General features: G+C 40.8%; 1 protein-coding gene across 3 annotated transcripts; it reads right to left on the reverse strand.

Annotated features, from left to right (window-relative positions):
* Positions 1-431: 431 nt before the first annotated feature.
* On the reverse strand, positions 432-21852 carry UBE2J1 (ubiquitin conjugating enzyme E2 J1). Of its 3 annotated transcripts, none has more exons than XM_003897902.3 (8): positions 21502-21852; positions 12764-12837; positions 11436-11567; positions 9254-9338; positions 8997-9102; positions 6139-6268; positions 3960-4079; positions 432-779 (listed from the first exon to the last, which is right to left on the reverse strand). In XM_003897902.3, the coding sequence occupies exons 1-8, from the start codon at positions 21530-21532 to the stop codon at positions 501-503; spliced, it is 957 nt and encodes a 318-aa protein (XP_003897951.1). In that variant the 5' UTR covers positions 21533-21852; the 3' UTR covers positions 432-500. The 3 variants fall into 3 exon arrangements, with proteins under 3 accessions (XP_003897951.1, XP_021793287.1, XP_021793288.1); XM_021937596.2 differs by lacking the exon at positions 432-779 and adding an exon at positions 786-2489; XM_021937595.2 differs by lacking the exon at positions 3960-4079.
* Positions 21853-24465: the final 2613 nt, after the last annotated feature.

Genomic DNA, 24465 nt, shown 5'->3' on the forward strand with positions numbered 1-24465 from the left:
GCTTGAGCCACCGCGCCCGGCCTATAAATGACATTTTAAGGAAGCTACTTGAGGAGTTTTGCTTTCCCTTTTTAACCCTTCTATCCCTATACATTCTACATACGTAGAAACAGTGTACTCAATAAGTGGTATTGAGTAACTAGTAATACTCACTGGAACTTAAAACATCATCTTTTATCCAAAAATTTCAAAGAGCTATATAGGAAAGTATTACAAATTTACATAAAAAGAAGGTGAAGCATGAGAAAAAACAAGTTATTTCCCTGCAAAGCAGATCAAATAGTGAGACAAGGAACTTTGACTTCCGGTCCCTTTAAGCAGGACATAACTGCTAGACATAGTATGAATGTCTAGATATATTTATACTAAACTTATAAGGATCAAAAAAGGAATGAAGGGTAAATACAAAATAACTTTTTTGTAAACAATTCTTAGATTATACCCAATGCAGAATGTTTAATGAAGCAGTTGAGTCACAGCTCTTAAGTCACAAAACAATATTATAACTCAAAGTCAAATATGTATTCATTGGCCAGATATATTCGTCGGAATATAAGAGCTGCCAATGCCAAAGTCAGGATGACAATCAGTACAGCTGATCCGCCATGATCAGTGTGGGTGTCTCTTGGCTGGCGGCCCTGGATTCCATCTGGTGAAGTAGAAGACCTTCTCTGACTCTGCTGCTGGGCCCGGCGCTGTCGAGGGCTCATGGAGGTATTCTTAGCTACAGGTTGGGTAGGTTGATGAAAGGATGCTGCCGAGGAATTCTGGACTCCATACTAGGAAATTTTAAGAAACTTTGTTTGAAACTGGCAAATAAGTTTGTAAATATACTTGTTATCTATCCAAGAATACACAGAATCTCAGAGGACAACATATGACTAAGGGCAACACTACCAAGAATGATTGTTACTAATAATATATCCCTTGGGGGGCATCTACATTTAGGTTCAAAAAAAAGTCATAACTTAGGACAGCTTTTTGACCTTTTAATAGTTTTATTAATATATTTAGAAAAACAATCTCTTAAAACATTGACTGTAGATGATATTTTAACACATACACTTAATGAAAATATTTATATACATATAATGTTTTAATTTAATTAAAAATGTCAGATGCCTTTTGTCTCTATTTTTTTTAATCTTTTTTTTTTTTTTTTTAAGAGATGGGATCTTGTTGCATTGCCCAGGCAGGTCTTGAACTCCTGGGATCAAGCGATCCTCCTGCCTTGGCCTCCCAAAGTGCTGGGATTATAGACGTGAACCAATGTGCCCAGCCTCAGATGCCTTTTGGATGGTATATCACTGACTAAAAATCAAGTGCCTTGATATTATAAAATTCTAAATTGTTTCCTATTTAAAACAATCATACAGCACTTAGGGAAGTTGAGGCAGGAGCCCAGGCATTTGAGACCAGTCTGGCCAACATAGTGAGACACTATCTCTACAGAAAAATTTTAAAACTTAGCCAGACGTGGTCATGCCCACCTGTGGTCCTAGTTACTTGGGAGGCTGAGGGAAGAGGATCACTTGAGCTCAGGAGGTTGAGGCTTCAGTGAGCTATGATCACATGCCTGCACTCCAGCCTGAGCAACAGAGCGAGACTCTCTCTTAAAAAAAAAAAAAAAAAAAATCACATTCTTAGTTGTCCCTAGTGATACATATTTTTATATATATAAATTTTTCTATAATAACCTAGAATAACCAGCATGTGTGAGGGAAGTTTTGCTTTTTAATATAAAAAGAAATGGCTTATTCAGAACCTTGATCCCTGCCCTGGGAAAAGGAAAAAACCTGACAGACTGCAAAAACAAAACTGCCATCAGTGTTTTTCCCATTTCTACATTTCCCATTGCTTTTTGATGCTAAAATATCTGCATCAAAAAGCAACAGATGGCCTGATATTATCTGCTGTATTTAGAGTTTTGGCAATCTCTTGCCTCTCCTCAAGGCTAACAACAACAACAAAAAATCATAGCTTATCCGGGATTTGATGTATAACATCTCAATTAATTTATATTACACTTAATGTAAAATAACCACCCTTAGCCAAACCAGGTTTCAGTTACTTTCATAGTGGTCAAATTATATAATCATACTCTGAGAGAGTTTATATGTATATAAAGTTTTAAATAATTAAAAACTTAACTTGCAATTATAGACAATTTATTGCTTGTTGGTATTTTAACCAAAAATGGTCTCAATTAATGACCTATGTCTATGAACAAGAATTCTAAGTTTTATGTATTAAATCAAAATGAGAAATACTACTATAATAACATCATTATTTGTACACTCTAATTTACTTAAACTTCTTGATTTACTTAATTGTATTCCTAGCATTTTTTAAAAGTACCAATCCTAAGATTCATTCATTCAGTCAACAAATAAACACTGACAATCTACTATATAGAAGGCACTAAGCCAGGCACTGGGGATACAGTGGAGAAGTTGAAAGAGACCCCTGATCTTCACAGAACTTGCATTCTGGGAAGAGAGACAGACAATAAATAATTACAAAGTAAATTACAACTGGAATAAGTATAACTGGAATATGTAACAAGGGAACATAACATAGATTGAAAATACACAAAAGATTTAAATACATCACAAACATTAGCAGGCTGTCCTAAAAGGTGAAAAAAGATTACCACCTTCCTTTTTGTAATAGACTGCTTCTATTTAAAAAAAAAAAAAAAAAAAAACCTATGAAATAAAAAGTAATTAGAAAGCTTTTTAAATATTTTGAACTAAAACATATTGACTTTAAAATTAATTCATTATTTTCCCCTGCGATTCATAAAATTACACTGGGATCACATAAAAACGATTTAAACTCATCCCGACACACTTTTTTCTCAGACCTCCATCTTCAGTCCCCCTAGACTACTACCCTGTTCTTCTTCAACCAACTTTTCTCTGCCCAGCTTATTCTCTGAACAGAAGAGAGTCACTCAAGTCTATTCAGTCCCACTTTATGTAAGTTATCTGCTGGGTAAAGGGCAAATCTATATTTGCCCAACTTCTATTTCAATTTTCCCTCACCCTTTAAAGTCTTCAATAAACTGGAGAAACAACAACAAAAAAGATGTGACTACTTAACCAAACAATCTGTTACCAAAAAGACTTCAAAAGACAGTTCATCTTTTAAATATAGGAAGGAAAATCATTTTTTCCCATAATCCTAATTCTTTGGCACCAATCCGGTCATATTTTTTAAATCACTCTCTGATCACCTAGGCCAACCGATTTCTTAGACAACAGGCACAACTAACAACACCCATAGCATTCATTCTCTTATTCAACAATTATTTACTGGACACTTACTATATATGAGGTAGCATTGTCCAACAGAATTTTGTGATGATAATAATGTTTATGTCTACACTGTCCAGTGTGGTACCCATTAGCCACATGTGGCTACGGAGCACTTGAAATGTGGTTAGTGTGACTGAGGAACTGAATTTTAAATTTTACTTGATTTTGATTCATTTAAATTTAAACGTAGACAGCTGCATGTGGCTGGTGGCTACTGTGTTGGACAGAGCAAGTCTAAAGCAAATTTTTGGCTCTAGGACTTTATTAAGTCAGTATCTTAATGCAGCTGAACAATCCTGCCAAAAATAGTGTCTATTCAGAAAGTGGCTAACATATGGATATTTTGTTTTATTCAGAGTCTAACACTATATTAAAATTAACTTTTCAGACAATCATAGAATTCTGGAGGGATAAGACAAAAATTATTTAATCCAGCCTCATTTAATAAAAAAAGAAAACTGAGGCCAGAAAGCATGAACTACTTGCTCAACATAATATAATTCATTAGAGCTGATGAGTTAGAATCCAGTTGTTAAGAGAACCAAATTTTTCAGATATTTGATCTAGTATCTTCTCCTCCTATTGCAAACAATGATAATGATAGAGACATACATATATATTGAAAGATAAGAGCCATACCGATGTACTGGCCGTAGCACCCTGGAATGTTGTAGGTATATCATCTTGTAAATCAGTTAGTGAAAAAGAGTGGTTTAAGTCTGACTCAGAAATAGTCTTTCCAGATGAATTGACTTCTGCCTATAAACAAGATAGGCCCAAGAGCAATGTTACAACAGGAAACATACACAATCTACAACCTGCTAAATCCCCTCTGTTGGATTTAATTGCTAGTTTAACATCTATTATCAGGCAGTTAAGCACTGAGCACTCTTGTGTCCAACACTGTACTAGGTATCATAGGAAGAAGCATGAACAACACCTGTTCTCAAGATGCCGTTACTTGATAAGGGACAAAACTAACACCCATGGTTCACAGTCCACAATGCTAAAAAGCTCTCAAAACTCAAGGTTTTCTTGGTAATTTTTAGGCAAAGCCTGATATGAGCTGATGTAAAGCTATGAATAGTCTTTATCCCACATTAGTGTAAACATTAATCCCACATTAATGTAATATTCTCAGATTTGCTGAGGAAATCCTAATGGATTTGATTATGAGGTGCTGCCCCAGATCACATGGCAGGTTAGTTAATATATGGTATACTAAGATCTTTTCTTAAGTCTGAAAAATTCTCATGTACAAAACACATTTGGTCCTGAGATTTTTCAGAAGCAATTTCAAGTGTAATAGGAATCCTCAAAAGGAAGAAAGTAAACATGTTCTGAGCTACTCCTCCTCCAGGCACTACAATAGAAGAGAAGGGAACTGGTCCTGGAAAGACAGACAGTCCATAGAGAAGTGGACAGGGTGGAGGAGAGAGCATGCTGCTTAATGCAGGTTGACATTTCTGTCTCTGAAGCTAATTAAATTCCAGGAGGATTAAATACTTAATACTTTATATATGTATGTATGTATGTATCTATATTTTTTTCAGACAGAGTCTCGCTCTGTCACCAGGTGGGAGTGCAGTGGCACCATCTTGGCTCACTGCAACCTCCGCCTCCTGGCTTCAAGCGATTCTCCTGCCTTAGCCTCCCAAGTAGCTGGGATTACCGTCATGCACCACCACACCCAGCTAATTTTTTGTATTTTTAGTAGAGACAGGGTTTCACTGTGTTAGCCTGGATGGTCTCAATCCCTGACCCTGTGATCTGCCTGCCTCGGCTTCCCAAAGTGCTGGGATTACAGGCGTGAGCCACCACACCCAGCCAATATTTTCAATAATTAAATATTTAATACTCAAAGTATTAAAATACTATATAATCCTATGGTTGGGTAAAACATATACAGAAAAAAGGGATATATGGGAGGGATGCCAAATTAACAGTAGCTATTTCTTGAGGGTGGGATTATGAATGTCATTTTCTTTTTCTTTTTCTTTTTTTGTTTTTTTGAGACGGAGTTTCACTCTTGTTGCCCAGGCTTGAGTGCAATGGCGCGATCTCGGCTCACTGCAACCTCTGCCTCCCAAGTTCAAGCAATTCTTCTGCCTCAGCCTCCCAAGTAGCTGGGATTACAGGCATGCACCATGACGTCCAGCTAATTTTGTATTTTTAGTAGAGATGGGGTTTCTCCATGTTGAGGCTGGTCTCGAACTCCTGTCCTCAGGTGATCCGCCCACCTCGGCCTCCCAAAGTGCTGGGATTACAGGGGTTAGCCACCATGCCCAGCCATCATTTTCTTCTTATCTATATTTTCTGTAATAATAGCTAGAATTTATTAAGCACCAGGGACAGTTCTGAATGCAACCCATGTATTACATATATTAATTCAATCCTCACAACAATCCTATGATATAGGTACCATTATTATTTATAGATAAGAAAAAGGCACAAAGTGAGTGGTTAATTAATACGTCTGACATCATACTACTACTAAGCAACAGAGCTGGGATTTGAACCCTGGCATTGTATACCAGAGTTCAAGTTTTACTCACTATGCTATAAAGCTTTCATGAATGTAGTTAGGAATTCTGTAATAAGAAAAAACTTCCATGCCAGTATTAAAACATTTCATGTACCCTATACATATATACACCTACTATGTAACCACAGAAATTAAAAATAAAAAAATATGAAAAAAGAAAAACATTTGCAAATGTTATATTGTAATAGAACTGCATTGCTTTCCTTTCTATGCAGAATACAGCAGTAAACAAAAGGGCTACAAGATTAGAATTTATTTAAGAATTTATAGTACCTTAAAACTGATTTGCCTAGCCAGTTCTTTGGCTTCTTGGTCAGCTTGGCTCAAATCGCTTCCAGATTTTAAAGGCAACAGGACATCCTTCATGGCAGAGCCACATCCTTCACAACAGAAATCTTGTGATCTGGTAGAAAACAATTTTTTAAATGAAAATAAATCAAATAGTTAAATGTTTAATTTCCTCTTACTGAGACACTCAAATGCTGAATCATTAAACTTAAAAGAAAGGAACACTGGAAAATTCCACATCACATTTATCCACATGCTATGAATTAGACAATTAATGTAATAATTATAGTCCTGAGACAAGTAAATCTTAGGCTGGCTTTAAAAAAATCCAGGGCTCAGATCCTATTTTTTCCAATAACTATCTAAAGAAAAATAAGTTTTACATCTATACAATGAGAAAATTGTCTATTATACAGTCCTTGAGATCACATATAACAAAACTATTTTAAGGCTGTGAAAAAAAGTCCTTTAACAAGATCAAATTATGTTAGCAGAAATACATATAAAGCAGTAAAGAAACTAATTAAACATAGAATTTACAGATATTTCTAGAAAAAAAAAAACCCTCACAAATAGAGTATAACTTGAAAGACTTGGGAGAACTTGCAGAAATTCCAAAGACTTAATTTATTACTGATTATATATTAAGTAGAGACTCAGGATATGTCTGTTAACTAGACTATTTTCTAAAATATATTTCTCTTTCCATTTTTCCCTTTGTATTCTAGATATAGTCAAAACTTCCTTGACGTTTACAAGAGTCATATGAGGATATGAATTACTGAAAGTAAACATGCATCATATATAAAAATATATATTGTTACATTGTTGAACTTCTTTTTAAAAAATTGTTTTTCATAGTACTTCTAGTTCTATTAATTAAAAAACCTTAGGTCTTAAAGAACATACTATTTAAAATTATGAAATATTATATAAACAAAATATATGTAAAAGTAGCAATAATTTAGTTTTTCTGTTTGTTTGTTTGTTTGAGACAGGGTCTCCTCGTTCTATCACCCAGGCTGGAGTGCAGTGGTGCAATCATGGCTTGCTGCAGCCTCAACCTCCCAGACTCCAATAATCCTCCCACCTCAGCCTCTTCAGCCTCCCAAATAGCTAGGAACACAGGTGTGTGCCACCACGCCCAGCTAATTTTTTTTTTTTGTAGAGACAGTGTCTCCCTATGTTGTACAGACTGGTCTGGAACTCCTAGGCTCAAGTGATCCTCCTGCCTCGACTTCCCAAAGTGCTGGGATTACAAACATGAGCCACTGTGCCCAGCCTAATTTAGTATTTATTGATGAGTATTTCTTGTTTTTCCAGAAGTGGCACTGTTGTCCACACGCCTTTGAGAATTGGTTATATGCAAATTATTTGCTTCAAAATGTATTCACTTTTAACTGAGTCAGATGAAACTTAAGGAGAGTGTTTATTTTGAATGTTTAGTTTATCTACAGTGGTAGCACACTACCTTGGTTGAATAAAAAATCTCTTTGTTTTTTTTTTGAGACAAGGTCTCAACTCTGTCCCCCAGGCTTGAGTGCAGTGGCATAATCATGGCTCACTGCAGTCTCAACCTCCCCAGGTCAAGCAGTCCTTCCACCTCAGTCTTCCAAGTAGCTGAGACTACTGGCACGCGCCACCACGCCCAGCTAATTTTTGTATTTTCTTGTAGAGATGGGGTTTCACCATGTTACCCAGGCTGGTCTCAAACTCCTGAACTCAAGCAATCCACCTGTCTTGGCCTCCCAAAGTGCTGGGATTACAAGTGTCAGCCACCATACCCAGCCCAAAACAATTTTTTAAAAGGTTTCTATTATAGACTGAGCATCTAGAATATATAGTGAGAAGCCTAGAAGAACAAGAACTCCAGTTTTGTTTTTTTTTTTTAATCTTGCACATGAAATCAAATGGATAAAAGCATCTAAATTGAATGAAAACAAATACTATGTATTCAAAGTACATAGTGTAATCTATCAAGAGTTGTACAAATAAAGTACATCCCCAGAGTTTGGAAATAAGATTTAAAAAGAAAAGTTGCTTATAAGACCAAGAAGTCTACCAAATCTTCCAGATGCTAAAATCTAACTATTTGATTTAGCGAATATCTGCGGAGGGCCTACTCTGGAGTGAGCTAGGGTAAAATATGCTATAATTTAATTAGCATAATATGTCTGAAGGGTGGTAGGCAGCAGACTCCAGAGCAGAAAAATTATCAACATCAAAAATTAGGTATCAGCGCTACTCAAAGAGGGGCTACTCTGAACGGAAGGACTGATCTTGGTTATATAGACAAAAATACACCTGCACCTGAAAAAAAACAGAGAAGGCATCACTTCTCTGTTTGTGATTGCCCCTGGGCAATCACAACTTGATAAAGAAAATCTCTTTTGCTTTATTCCAGATCACTTATTAAGCACCTGCTATGAGCTAGATGCAAAGATGGATAAAGTGGATTCCCTCCCGGCCCTCAAGGGGTTTGTAATCTTGTGGAAAGCTACAAATATTTGCTCTGGTTCTTTTCCATCTGTAATTCCATATGAGTGGAAACAAATTACTGGTATTGTTTTCCAGGAGAATATATCTCCCACTGTATTAAAAAAAATAGTGAAATAGTATCAACTACTTTTTAAGACTAGATAGCATTAAATAAATTACTTAGATTCTGGTCACTCCAAGGAAATTATTACAACTGAATTTCTAAAAGAGCAAAACTGAGATAAGATCCTGTAGCTACAGTCGCTCAGAAAGTAAGTCACATAGTAAGAGGCAGGCCCTACCTCCTAATAGCCATTACCATGAATACCATTCAGACCTCAACAAGAATGAAATGCAAAACTTACTTTTTGGCAAGTGCTCTTCTTTCCTCAGGAGTGTAATCTAGAGAACCTATGGCTCCCTCTCCTTTTGTTGGCATAAACCCAATGATGGCTAATAATGCTGTCCTTACTGAAATAAAAAAGTAAATATCAATCTAAATTGCTTTGTAAAAGCAACTGGGTTTATTCTGGAAAAAGAAAAAAAAGAGAGTATTATACTTCATAACTATGAATTGACTGAAGTTATAAGAGATTTATATTCACTATAAATTAACACTTACTACTCCACGAAGGCTGCCAAGTTTCAGGATGATGTCCTGAGATGCTCAAACAGATTTTCTTGCCCACTTCAAATCGTCCATTAGCCTGAGGAATAAACAATACATCTAGAAAATTAAATACATGTGTTTAATGTTTATACTTTCTAAGTAAAAATATACTATTTATATATAATAATTTTAGAAATTATCTTAAAAAGATTTTTTAAAAAAATGTAACCTCTAATGGGGCACAGATTTTTTTTGTCCTTATAGACTTCAAAAATACTTGTTGGATGCTGAATAATAAAAGCTGTTTTTAGAAGGTGTTTTACAGCACCTTTTGAAACTGAGTTGCACAACTGAAATCTAAATAATTAACACATAAAGTTTTACAGGCCAGCGAAGTGGCTCACGCTTGTAATCCCAGCACTCTGGGAGGCTGAGGCGGGAGGATCACTTCAGGCCAGGAGTTCAAGACCAGTTTGAGCAACCTAGTGAGACACTGTTTACAAAAAAAAGAAAAAAAAAAAAGAACGAAAATTAGCCAGGAGTGGTGGCGTGTGCCTCTAGTCCTACCTACTTGGGAGGCTAAGACAGGAAGACTCCTTGAGCCCAGGAGTTCAAGGCCACAGTGAACCATGACTGCATTGCTGCATGCCAGCCTAGGTGACAGTGTGAGACCCTGTCCCCAAGAAAAGAAAAGAAAAAAAAAAAAAAGAAGAAGAAGAGAGGAGTATCAGCTAATACTTGTTAAGCAGCTTCTATATGTCAGGTACTTTATGGTGTGATTACAATTACCAAACACAAAATTCATTTTGACTGATGAGAAAACTGAATTTTAAAGACATTATGTAACCCACCCATAGTGTAATGGAAAGAGCACCAGTCAGAATCTAGGCCTACTGGCTCTTAAACAAATGCTCTCTCTGTTATACAAAATGGAGGTAAAAGCAGCATTAATTTGGTATTTATTGACGAATACCTGTTGTTTCACCATTTGCTACTCCATGTGGGTCAGATGTTTAACTTAGATAGAACAGGATGAAGACTGAGAAGAAGCAGTGAGATTTCTCAAACTAATCTCTGAGACTGGTGTAGTTTCATGTTTCAACAGGGCACTATGTGTGGAAGGTGGACTGCAGCAGGCTACACTAGAGAAAGGATGCCTTGGAGGTTACCAAAGAGAAAAATAGGCACAGCTTAAAGTGGTAACAGATACAGGGAAAGGTTTTTGTGTTTGTTTTTGCTTCTTTCAAGGTTAGGGGATAATTAAACATAGTTAAAATTAAAGGAAATGAGAGAAGAAAAGCGTAACAATTAAAGAGGAATTAGATCAATAGTTTTCCTTGGCCGGGTATGATGGTGACTAGCACTTTGGGAGGCTGAGACGGGAGGATTGCCTGAGGCCAGTAGTTCAAGACCAATGAGACCATGTCTCTACCAAAAAGCTTTTTAATTAGCTGGGCACAGTGGCATGTGCCTATAGTCCCAGCTACTCAGGAGGCTGAGGTGGGAGGATTGCTTGAGCCCAGGAGTTTGAGGCTACAGTGAGCTACGATTGGGCCACTGCACTCCAGCCTGGGCAACAGAGCAAGACCGTGTCTCTAAAAAAAAAAAAAGTTTTCCTTCACATGAAGAAAAGACATGTAAAGTTGGAGAGAAAGAGAGAAATTCTGAGATATAAATAGTAATAATAGTGCTAACACTTATTGAATACTCTGTGTCAGACTCTATTCTAAGAGCTATACAATAAGATATTGATACTTTTCATCCCACATAAACTCAGTGAGGTAGGTATCATTATTCTCTTCGTAAAGATGAGAAAACTGAGGAAGAGAGTGTAAGAAAGGTGGGAAGTTGAAAGAGACAATGTGATTACAAGGCACAATAACATTAGCTAACCTTTAGTGAGTACTTATGAAGTGCCAGATGTGTATGCCCAGCGCTTTGCATATATTAATTCATTGAATCCTAACAACCATGATGTGACATTTATGCATTCAGTTGTATCATTTTTACTTCTCGGATGCATCAGCTTCCTAGGAATTATTTTGGAGGAAAAAAATTGTAGTCCCAGGGCCTGGACCCCAAAAGCAAAATTATACTGTTCTAATATTTCTTAATGAAAATGATTTGCTTACTATATTTTGCACCTACCAGGAAGAGTTAAGTCATGAGCATTCTAAAAATCCAAAATTCTTACCGTTAGGAGAATAATGCTTGGTGGTTTCATGGGATACTCTGGTGGCAGTACTATCCGCCCATGATAAACTCCTCCATCAAAATCGGAGTCTGGAGGCCCTCTAACCGTGAAGTGCCATTCAAAAAGGTTATCCTGAACAAAAACAATAATCCACAAGGAATTAATAATATTAAAAAGTTTGATCATTTTATCTGAGTATCAGAAATATTACCAAGCAAGAAAAACTAAATGCTTTATATTATTGCTAGTATAGTTTCTAATGTATGAGATGTCTTGAGAATGTAAGTGATAAATTAAATTTATAAGTGAAAGCTACTTAATCTAGCTTTCATGTTCCATTGAGCTAAAATCTTTTATAATAAACACATTAAAAATTTCTGAGTGTTATATATTCATAACTTACAGGTTTAAATTAGAAATTAATCCTTAAAAGAATAGCAAATTATTATAATTATATAATCAAAAAATTACCATGTTTGGGTTATTTTAACAAATCTTTAAAAATTAATCCTTATAGATACCTAAGAGCTTATTTATAAAATGGTAATATTAATATATTTAATGTCATCTTACAGTTAACATGTACTTTTCAGTATACAAAATACTTGCACTTAAGTTACATTTTTATTCCCACTGTTACCATGAAAACCTGCCTGAGTATATTTAAATGCCCTCCTTTTACAATGAGAAGACTGAGAGAGGTAGAGATGCTTGTACAAAAAGCCTTGAGTAGCTACGGAGACCCATCAAGAGGCTTGCAAACTGTAAAGTATCTGGGGTTCTTTCCACCTTCCCTCCCTCAGACTCAAGATCTAACCTCGGCTGGGTGCAGTGGCTCACACCTGTAATCCCAGCACTCTGGGAAGCCAAGGTGGGCAGATCACGAGGTCAGGAGTTCCAGACCAGCCTGATCAACATGGTGAAACCCCATCTCTACTAAAAACACAAAAATTACCCAAGCGTGGTGGCATGCGCCTGTAATCCCAGCTACTCAGGAGGCTGAGGCAGGAGAATTGCTTGAACCCGGAAGGCAGAGGTTGCAGTGGACCGAGGTCACGTCACTGCACTCCAGTCTGGGCAACAGAGCAAGACTCCATATCCAAAAAAAAAAAAGATCTAACCTCAACTTAGCATCTGAGACCCATTTTATAAAGACCACAAAATCTGTTTCTTCTAAAGTGGCTAATGAAATATTCAGGAAATACGGTGAATAAAATGTCAAACTACATCACACACATCTGTAATGACTCAAAGCAATGAAAAGCAATTTTAAAGGATTTGTTTTAAATATTAAAATCCATATGAAGAACATGGAGATAGAAACTAACCTCTAAAGGTTGCGCATGGTAATGATCTGTTGGATCTTTCAATTCTGCCGCTTCTTTCATTAAACGCTTAACAGCTAAAATAAAATTCATAAAATAGAGATATTTAAAATATACTTTTCTGAATGATTAACACAGACTTACAAGCCTAATGAAAAATGTGTAGAGAACTAGTGCAAATGAGCATATGGCAAAGGTTTAATTATAAGATGATGGGAATAAATAGAGGGGGAGAGGAAGGAAATAGTTGCTAGGCATTAACACTTTAAAGAGTTACATATTAAATATATAGTGAAGACACTATTTTTATTTAATAAGTACTTATACATGCTTCCTATACGGTGGTATTTGTTGAAGTGCTTTTACAGACATTAATAACTCATTTAACCCTTAATACAACATTACTAGATAGGTATTATTTTTATCCCTATTTTCCAGATGAAGAAGCCGAGACACGGAGAGATTATATAACTTGTTCAAGGTCACACAGTAATGACAGAGATGGGATTCCAACATAGGCAGTTTGGCTCTACCCTGTTACAATATCTTTATTAACAAAAAACGTATCATCTGGATCTCATGCTCGGTGAACAGGAAACACCCCTATATCCTCCACCTCTTGGGACTTTCCATCCACTATCTTGCATTAAATTAACGGACTCTCCCCTGAATTCACTGACTCTCCATAGCCCTGATGAAATTCCTTCTTGAAATGATTCTTCAGCTTCACTAAAACCTCCAGTCCACTGACCCCACAACTTTCTTCACCCCTCCTATACTTATATTCATTTTCCTCTTTATCCACACCCTTGGCTCTTAGGAGTCCCTCTTTCATGCTCCCTTAATAAAATCCAACCGTGCCTGACCCAACCCAACCATCTTATTTGGTGTCTACACCCAAACAGCTGAGCATTACTGAAAGGAGGAAAAAAAGTCAGAGAGGCTGGTGCAGTAATGCCATTACGAGTCATTACCAACAACCTCTACTGCGATACAATGCCACCTACTGTCCCCACATTTCTCTAGTAAGCCTTCAGCCTACTCTTTCCACCTAGCACTCCAAGATTATTTTCCTCTGTTTCAGTTAATGGCAGCCAGCTTTTTATCTCCCTGATGAATGACTGCTAGCAGGAGCTGCTCAGATGCCTATCACAATCTACAATCCTATCTGTATCTGCACCCTTTGTCCTCTATTGGCTCTCAAAATTAAATCCTTTGATATGCGCTCTGGATCCTAACCCCTCTCATCTCAAGCTTCTGGTGCTAAAACATGATACTTCAGTAGGATGGCTGAGCCAGGGAAAAGGCTTCTCAAAACTGTGTTTGCAACCACTGTTGCAGTTCAAAAGAGAGGTGTGCACCAGATGCTGGGAGGACAGGCTGGGCATCTAACTTTAGAGCAGATGGAAAAGAAAAGGAGTCAGGTACTGACACGTGGAAAAAAAAAAACAGTAGAAACTACCCAGATAGATACGAATAGGAAGAGGTAATAATAAAAGTAAAATGTGTAGAGGCACAGGTTGGAATGCTATGGGGAGAGAGATTAACCGAGAAGCAACCCCTACACGTATACAACCACAATGGTTTGGTATGTATCAGGACTTTTGCATAAAATTTCATTTGAGGCCAGGCGCAGTGGCTCACACCTGTAATCCTAGCACTTTGGGAGGCCAAGGCAAGTGGATCACCTCAGGTCAAGAGTTCGAGGATTGCTTGAGACCAGCCTGGCCAACATGGTGAAACCCTGTCTACACTAAAAATTAGCCAGGCATGGTGGCAGGCGCCTGTAATCCCAGCTACTCGGGAGGCTGAGGCAGGAGAATCGTTTGAACCCAGGAGGCGGAGGTTGCAGTGAGCCAAGATCGTGCCATTGCACTCCAGCCTGGGCTTCAGAGACAGACTCTATCTAAAAAATAAATAAATAAATAAATAAATAAGGCCAGGCACAGTGGCTCACGCCTGTAATCCCAGCACTTTGGGAGGCCGAGGCAGGTGGATCACCTGAGGTCAGGAGTTTGAAACCAGCCTGACCAACATGGTGAAACTCCATCTCTACTAAAAATACAAAATTAGCCGGGCGTGATGGCGCATGCCTGTAATCCCAGCCACTAGGGAGGCTGAGGCAGGGGAATCGCTTGAACCAGGGAGGTGGAGGTTGCAGTGAGCTGAGACTGTGCCACTAGATTCCAGCCTGAGCAACAAGAGCGAAATTCTGTCTCAAAAACAAAACAAAACAAAACCCTCCAGGCTGGAGGGCAGTGGTACGAACACGGCTCACTCACTGAAGCCTCAACCTCCCAAGCTCATGTGGTCCTCCCACCTTGCTCTCCCCAGTAGCTGAGGCCACAGGCATGCACCACCATGCCCGGCTAGAGCAGGGGTCCCACTGTCTTGCCCAGGCTGGTCTCAAGCAATCCTCCTACCTCAGCCTTCCAAAGTGCTGAGATTACAGGCGTGAATCACCATGCCTGGCCAAAAAAAAGTTAAGTTACTATCCTACCTCATAATTATTAATATTCTTTTCCATTTCTTACTCTGAACTAAGTCCCTATATGCAGAGACTTTGTTCACTGGAACATCAACTATTTATTGAGTTCCTACTAGGTACTAGATGCTACAGCTTCATGCATCAAGAAAATATGGCTTTGGTCACTAAAGACTTACGGCTGGGAGGTGCAGTCAAAACAAAACAGCATGATAAATGCTATATTTGAAACATGTACATACTGAGACACCCTCTCCCTCCAAGTCTAGAGACTGGGCTTTGGTCAATTCCTTGAACACACTTTACCTCCCCCCCACTCTTGGCCTTTCTATACAGCTTTCCTCAGGGCCCAGGCTGCTCCGGCCCCATCCTCCACCTCACCATCTAGTCTGGCTACCCTTGACCTTTAAGTAATTTATCAGGAACGTCTCTATGACACCTTCCCTTGTCGCCACCACCCCCACCCCACCGACAGTGCTTGGAGATTCCAATCTGGGCAGATCAAAATCCCTGAGGCGTCCTAGGGAGGGGTGGAGACTAGGAATGCTCTCTGAATTACTCTGATTAGATTTAGAAACCACTGCCCTAGAGACCAGGTTGAGTCTCCTTGCTCTATGCCATCATAACACTGTATTTTTCTTCTTATGAAGTTCATCTCACTTGTAATTACTTTTTTAATATCCGTTTTTCCTGCTAAGCAATAGTAATGACAGTGTAGCAGTACAGTCTCCTCAGAGCTTAGCACATGGTAAGCACTCAAATGTTAGTTGAATTATATTTTACTATCTTCTCTCAACATAGCTCTAAGAATCCAAGTGAAGGCAATGATTTTTCAACTTAATAAAACAAAATCCTTCATTCAAAGAAAGCTTAATGAGAACCCCAACAGGTGAAACAAAAACCCCAGGGCCGCTTTGGTTGCAGAGGCCAGTGGAAGGACCTGCAGGCTATCTACTCCCCATCCTTCCATTTCACTCCTGAAGGGATCCATGGAACAAGGATGGAAAACCCTGCTTTCAAGCCACATAAACCTATCATTCCTTTAAGTTAATATTATTAGATAGAAATACAATTACAGAAGCTGTTATGAAGTTAATTAGTTTGGAGATGCCAAAAAGATTGTTTTTCCTTCATTCCTCGTCAACTGGCTGAACTCAATGATGATTAAGCTGAAGTCAGATTTTATGTCATTCTATATCCTTATCACATTTTCTCTGCCTCTCCCCTACTCAGCTCACCTAAACAGGAAAGAAGAAGATAAACACTCAAAACTTGTACCTGGATATTATGAGAGATGTATAAAGGGTCAGAATTGTTATAAGAATGTATCTGTACCAATCCTGTAAAGGAACAATCATTAACGATCATTGGTTCAACAACTAAACAGCTGATTTTATTAGTTCCTAAGTCACCCAAGCACATATCATGTAAGAGCTAAGGGCATGTAGCCAAGAGGTGAGATTAGTCTCTTGTTTCCATAATCTATTTTTTCCAAAAATAACATATATTATGAATGCTTCAGTGAAAAGGAACAGGGACTCGATTTAGAGCTGCATTAAAATTCTGACTCTGACATTTTGTAGCTCTAAGTCCTTGAACAAGTCACTTGATCTGATTGTGGCTCGATGTTTAATCTGTCAATTAAGAGTCAATAATTTCTCCACAAAATTCTCCTTTCCTTTTCAGCCCTCTTTCTTGCCCAGGCCCTGACTCATTAAGGTTGAAAATGGACTGGCATATAAGGCCTTCTCAATGATTCTTCCTAACTCAAAACCATGCCTCAGCAGATGTCGCTGGCCTTATGGTATGGCTCCCTGGCTCCTGAGGAGAAATACCAGTGTTAGGAAACAGTCGCGGTTCAGAATGCTGCCTGGCAACCGGGCTACAGCATAGTCTGCCCCTCCTGATACTTCATCTCTCGCTTCTACACGGCTAGAGAGGAAACTTTTTTATTCCAGCTCCTCTCCTACCTCTTGGAAAGGTTGTTCCATGGAATCCTTTCTCTGTGGTGAGATAAGATGTGCCAGGAAATGAGGGGGTGGCCCCTGGATGCCTGCTCCTGTTCTTCCTTCTTTTAGAGGCCACATGGGCACTCTGGAGCTATGCTCTAGGTGCTGTGGGCCTAGGCATTAGCATTCTTCACACACTGGGGCTAGCTCACTAGGCTCACATTGGGGTTTGTATCCCGCTAACAATAAAGGGATCTTCTACAGGCCACTGCGTCCCATATATGGATTTCTCTTGAAAAGCAATTGATATTATCAATTCCCAAAGCATGAATGAAATTCAGGAGACACGTATATTAAGGAAGGCATGCTCCCTAACTGCCTCTTCCTGCTCCCATAATGAACGTACTTAAGTAAATGCCTACAGTGTGATGTTTCTGCCCAGGAGGACCCTGCAAAGGTATCAGTTCAACAAACATTTAAAGAATGTCCGAGTGTTGGAGATAAAAGAATGACCAAGACCTGCTTCTTGTCTTCCATAACACTGAGTAGAGAAAGACATGAAGATAATTACAACACAAGTGGTAATATTGACCAAGTATTTATGTACAAGTATATGTAGGAACTACTTTAGTCTGCCTAGGGGAGCTAGACAAGGCTGAACCTTAAAGCTTGAAGAACTATAGGAATTTCAGATGGATTTAAAGGAAGGCATTCTAAGCAGAGGTTCCAACGGGAACCAAAGCATGTAAGTGAGAAAAGCTACTCCAGCTGGAGAGTCATTCAGGCAAAATGGATAGGTAAAAACGCAGGCCTGGTGCAGTGGCTCTCACCTGTAATCTCACCACTTTGGGGAGCCAAGGTAGAGGGAACACTTGAGCTCAGGCGTTTGAGACCAGCCTGGGCAACATAGTGAAACCCTCCTCTCTACAAAAAATATAAAAATTAGCTGGGCGTGGTGGCACACACCTGTGGTCCCCATTACTCGGGAGGCAGAGGTGGGAGAATCGCTTGAGCCCAGGAGGTTGAGGCTGTAGTGAGCTGTGATGGCACCACTGCACTCCAGGCTGGGAGACCCTGTCTCAAAAAAAAAAAAAAGAAAATGCAAAAGAGCATAAGAATGTGGACAATGAGGCTGGTGAGGAAGGCCAGGGTCAATCATTAGGCCAAGCTAAGCAGTTTACTTTGAACTTTATCGACAGCTATCAGAAAGCTACTGAAAATTTTTCAATTTGAGGGGTAATCATTTTTTGTTTTAATTGATCTGGTGACAACGTGACTGATTAGACATATGTGTTTGTGTGTGTGTGTTGAGTTGTGTGTTTCAGGGCAGGGATGGAGCAAGGAAGCCGACCAAGAAATAAAAAATGACTCCCATAGGTGCCTGAGTGCTGTCTATCCATGGGATATGAAATATTAGGGTAAACTGCAAGTTTAGGGGAGGAGAGGAAAACTATGAGTTTCGTCTTTATACTTGTAAAGATTTTTTTGGCTTTATGGGAAATAAAGATGAAGATGTTGAGTCACCATAAGTTCTGTGTATCTATAGCTTAGGAGAAGGGTCTGAGTTGGACATGAAACCTTGAGTGGATTAGTGTGAAGGTGCAGTTGACACCAATGGCATGCACAGGTTACTCTTAGACTTCTGGTGGAGGCAGTGGGTACTTTTGCACCAGTCTCTTATACTCCCATCACCTGCTGCACATGTCAATGGCCCCCGATGAAGAAGCTGCCAAAAGAGGTGCTTTATACACATCTACTCACTTTGTACTATAAGACTCTACTTCCTTGGCCAGAGCGGACCCAAACACGGGTCAAGTAAATTGATCCATAGACAACTACTGACAGGTTAGTCAGAGGCTTTGAGGTGATCCTACACAACAGCTCTACCCACAATCACAAGTCCATTCCAAAAAACACCATAAAGGAAAAAGTTTCCCCACCTATGAAATGAACAAATTTACTATATCCACATGCTACTACACTGGCCCTTAACCAACTATCTGTATTGTCTTCACTTAATCTTTCCACTCATACATCAAAGGCAATCCCACATCAGATAAAGAGTAAAAGATTATGTCTCTCCCATTGTGTGGTTGTTTTTTGTTTGTCTGGTTGGTTGGTGTTTTACGTGTGTGTGCACCCTGCCGTACACAGGAAATTGGAGTTTTCAGTTGCTCCCCTTCACACAGGCATTACTCTAAAAATAACACAGGACTGAGAATAAAGCAAAGGAAGGAAGTATTTTCACGATGCCTCCCAGCATTTTCAGTAAGTCCCATATCTCACCTAATTCAACTTCTCCATGAACTCCAAATAATTCACACATTAACAAAAATAGATTTTTAAGAAGCACTGTTTTTTTTTTTTTTTTAGAACCGCAACACTATCTTTGAGGAAATGAAACCAAAAAAAGGAAGCAATTTATGACACATTTAGAAGCATGTCAACCAAAGCTCAACCAGCTGACAATAGTTGACATACTTTGGAAATGTACAAAATTCTGGAGAATTTTAAAAACATCATCATAGTATTAAGTCTAACCTATCGAAATTGAGCGATGTTTTCTGACAACAATCTCTTGGGTTCCACCAGTTCTCCATTCCAAACTGCACTACTACTCACATGTGCATTATTCTCTGGACCTTTCACTGAACACCTCTGCTGTCCTAAGGAACCATGTGACCAGGAAGCCATCATACATTTTTACCCAAACAGTTCTAGTTAAATTTACCACAATGTAAAGAATTCAATCATTTTACCATCTACCTTAAAAATTAAGCTTTTCTTTCCCTCTTTCTCTTTGGTCTTTTCTTCCTCCCTCCCCACCCCGGGGTTCTTTTTGTTTTTTGTTTTTGTTTTTGTTTTTTTAGATGGAGTCTCGCTCTGTTGCCCACACTGGAGTGCAGTGGCGCGATATTGGCTCACTGCAACCTCGGCCTCCACGGGTCAAGCCATCCTTCTGCCTCAGCCTCCCGAGTGGCTGGAACTACAGAAGTGCGCCACCACCATGCCCGGCTAATTTTTGTGTTTTTAGTAGAGACGGGCTTTCGCCATGTTGGCCAGGCTGCTCTCCACCTCCTGGGCTCAGGCCTCCCAAAGTGCTGGGATTACAGGCATGTGCCACCGTGCCAGGTCTTCATCAGATTTTTTTGAGGAGTCAGTGGCCCCTAAAATATTATGACCAATTCTACACACTTGGTCACCTAAGGACATTTCTGAGCTTGACAGCACTCAGGTTAACAAAGCTCCCTCCAATCAATATCCTCAGGCTTTTCTGGGGTTTTTGCATATTCTGAAACCATACAAAAAACCCAAAGATTCACAACGTCAACTCTTTCCATAAGGATGCTAGTCTTGCTAATTCCTACTGAGAAACAGCTTTTTTTGGAAGGAAATGTTAAGCAACGCAAAAGTTAGTGAAATCACTAATACCCTAGAGTTTATCATGCAGAGTTAACTGTAGAGTTTCTTCCCCCTGACAAAATGTATCAAGGTACAGATAGAAAAAATACCATTTAGAGGATCCAATGATTTATTTCAAGCCTGTTTCATTAAGCTGAGAAAGCTAGTTGCTTATCTTTATAATGCACCAGAAAGTAAAGGTTAGTATTGCTGGGACTGCTTGTGTAAATAAAGCAGGATCATTAAATGCAGGAAAGGAATCCTACGACTGAAGACAGATATGTTTCATATTAGCCAGTCTGGCAAAAATCAAGGTTAGCTCTCAAGAACAGGGCTCAACTAGGTGTTTTTTGTTGTTGTTGTTTTGTTTTTGTTTTGTTTTGCTTTAGCTCTACAGTTAACTGGTTTAGTTACAGAACATTTCCTTTATGTCTGTAATTGCATTCGCCCAAGTGCTGCAAATAGGATGTTTAAACGACCAACTCCTCAAATGTGAGTAAATCAGCCGGCTAATAGAAGTCCACTGACAGCGACGGGGAGGGAATTAACGACGGTGTTCAGGATGCAGGTACAGCGAGGGGGTTGTTGACTATCGCCCACCCACATCACCTTTACACCTGTTCTCAGGGATGAGTTTCTGACCCAGCTCTACGGGACCGGGCGAAGACGAGAAAAGGGGGAGGCTGGGTGCTGCGGGGCGCTGGCCGGCCGGGGGACTGGCAGCGGGCGTCCACCCGGCCACCCCGCCCTGCGGCCTGCACTTCCCGGGCAGGCGGCGGTCTCGCGTAGAGCGCGAAACCAGGAGCTGAGCCGCGAGTGGCGCCAGACGTGAGGGGACCGCGGCGACCGCCCCGGGGTCCAGGGTCACTCCGCCCTCCTAGCCCAGGGGCCCCAGCCCTGCTCACCCGGACTCTTCAGGTTGTAGCGGGTCTCCATGGCGGGTCGCTGGCCTGGCTCCGCCTCCCGGGCAGCTGCCACCTCCTCTCCACGCGGCCGCTGCCCAGGTCTCAGCGCGGCTCGGGCGGACGGGGCCTGGCCGAGGAGCCTTGGCAAATGCCGCCCAGTCCAGCCCGGACTGCGGGCGGGTGGCAAGGCTGAGTGCTGGCGAGGCGCTGGCTTCGCGATGGCGCCGCCTCCTCCGCTGCGCCCCCGCCTCCCTGAGTGCCTGGCAGGCACCGGCGCCGGCCGGGGCGTCGCTGAACCCGGCGCCCGGGCTGGAGGTCAGCCTCCTCCGGTAGCCGCAGGCCCAGCCCCGTCGCGGCCGCCCGGCTTGCGTCACCCGCCCTCGTCCGGGATTTGTGAAGTTGCCCTGACGTGGCAGTAGCTTCGTGGCGGTCGGTCCCTACCCAGCCGCCGCCGGCCCCGCGAAGCCGGCTTGGGGAGCTGCAGGAGCGAGCGGCGTCCTAGTCCTCTCGTCCCGGCCCCCGGAAACCGACCTTCGGCCGGACCCTCTGGGGTCCGTCCCCAGGCGCTGGCGGGTTTCACCGAGGAACCGCGCGGCGCGAAGCGGCTCCGGCCCTACCCGCTGTAGGCGAAGTCTGGGATCCCCGGGCCCTGGAGAGCTCAGAGAGGGCGCCGGGCTCCGGCTGCAAAGCTGTCCGCAGCCGGCTGCCCGCGCGCGGTCCCGCGGGGTCTGGGAAGGGCTTTGTTTTTAGATCCAGTCCCTGTTGCGGGGGGCGGGAGTTAAGTGAGGAGGGGGAAAGCCAGTGATAAGGGAATGGAATAGGAATTTTTTTTTTTTTTTTTTTTTTGAGACGGTGTCACCGCTCTGTCGCCCTGGCTAGGGTGCAGTGGCGCGATCTTGACTCACTGCAGCCTCTACCTCCCGGGCCCAAGCGATCCTCCCACCTCAGCCTCCAGCGTGGCTGGGACCGCAGGTGTGTGCCATCACGCCCGGTTAATTTTTTGTATTTTTGATAGAGACAGGGTTTCATCGTGTTGGCCAGGCTGGTCTCGAACTCCTGGACTCAAGTGATCCGCCCGCCTCGGCCTCCCAAAGTGCTGGGATTACAGGCGTGAGTCACGGCTCTGGCTGGAGTTGGATATTCATAATAGTTTTTTTTCTTGGGTAGTGTGTTAGGTGCAAGACACTGTTTTAGGCATTGCAGGAGTTTTGGGTTTTTTGGTTTGTTTAGATGTAAAAGCTGTCAAAAAAAAAAAAAGGAATTACATTGAATTTGAGGGAAAGCATACAAATATGAAAGGTTAAACTTCAAAGGACAGACTTCCTGCTTCATTGTCCAATGTGTGGGATCGAGAGAGAGGACTGAGTTCAAAAGACTTAAGGAGTAGGGACCTACCTTAGGAAAGGAAAGGAGGGAGGGATTGGGAAGGTGGGGCGGATAGAAAGGGTTAATCAGGTTGGGCAAGTTTTATTGTTATATAAAGATATAAAACTCTTAAATTTGATTTGTTTTCTATTGTTAATATAAATCTGAATTTCTTGGTGAAATTGGGAGGAAAAAAGTGAAGGGTATCTAAAATTAGATGGTATCTTTTAAACCGTTCCCTGAGGTTGTTTTCTGTATAGTAAACTGATAATCTGATTGGCTGAGACATGCAAACAAAACCAAACTCCAATGCTGTTTCATTCATTCATTGTGTTGAATCTTCAGATATATCTAACACTTGACACCCTCTCCTGCCACAGCTCTACAAAAACCCCTAATTTGTGCAATAGGCCCTACCACAGCAAGGCCTGCAAAGCAGGTGCTGTATATAATGCGCTCCTATTTGATAGCTGAGTACTAGAAGCCTTTTGCTATTCAGCCTCCAGGTCCATCAATCTCTGGGTGCAGTTGTCTTCTGGGGCTCTCCTTTAGCCACCACCACCTCCTCTGCTCCCTGGGGCTCTTCTCCCACTGGACTGGTTCAGAAGAAATAACAATCTCTCCTTCCTTGGTTAACAACAATAACAATTTATTGTGGACATGTGCCCATAACAATTTAATTATGGGCATATATCAAAGCTTAATTACAATCATGCTCCAAGATCAAAGCCAATTCCAAAATTTCTCTCAGCAGAGACATTTACAGAGAAAAGATAGTGGCCGGCCAGGTGCAGTGGCTCGTGCGTGTAATCCCAGCACTTTGGGAGGCCGAGGCGGTCAGGTCACCTGAGGTCAGGAGTTGGAGACCAGCCTGGCCAACATGGCGAAAACCCGTCTCTACTAAAAATACAAAAATTAGTTGGGTGTGGTGATGCGCGCATGTAATCCCGGCTACTTGGGAGGCTGAGGTAGGAGAATCCCTTGAACCCAGGAGGTGAAGGTTGCAGTGAGCCGAGATCAGCCTGGAAGACTGAATGAGACTCCATCTCAAAAAAAAAAAAAAAAGGCCGAGGTGGGTGGATCACTTGAGCTCAGGAACTGGAGATCAGCCTGAGCAACATGGTGAGACCCATCTCTACTAAAAATATACACACACTCAAAAATTAGCCGGGCATATGTACCTGTGGTCCCAGCTACTCTGGAGGCTGAGGAGGGAGGATCAGTTGAGCTCTGGGGGATGGGAGAGGAGGAGCAGGCTGCAGTGAGCCATGATCGTGCCACTGCATTGCAGCCTGGGTGATAGAGCATGTCTCAAAAAGACTCAAAGAGAAGAGTAATTTTATTTAAAGGTTACTAAATTCTTGACTGACAGTGGGTGGGAAGGGAGCTCATTTCCCCGGAAAATTTCTTATCCAAAAATTACTTATTTTTTTAATCTAGAACACTTACTTCTTCCAAGAAAAATTTACAAATTATATCAGGTAAAGGTTCAATCCCAGATCAAATTTGGGGTAATTTTTCTTTACTTTTGATGATCCTAAGGAAAACTCCTTTGTTTTTCATTTCAAGATTTTTTTTAATCCTTAAAGCCGACTTCGT

This window comes from Papio anubis, chromosome 6 (assembly GCF_008728515.1).
Source record: "Papio anubis isolate 15944 chromosome 6, Panubis1.0, whole genome shotgun sequence".
Lineage (NCBI taxonomy): Eukaryota > Metazoa > Chordata > Mammalia > Primates > Cercopithecidae > Papio > Papio anubis.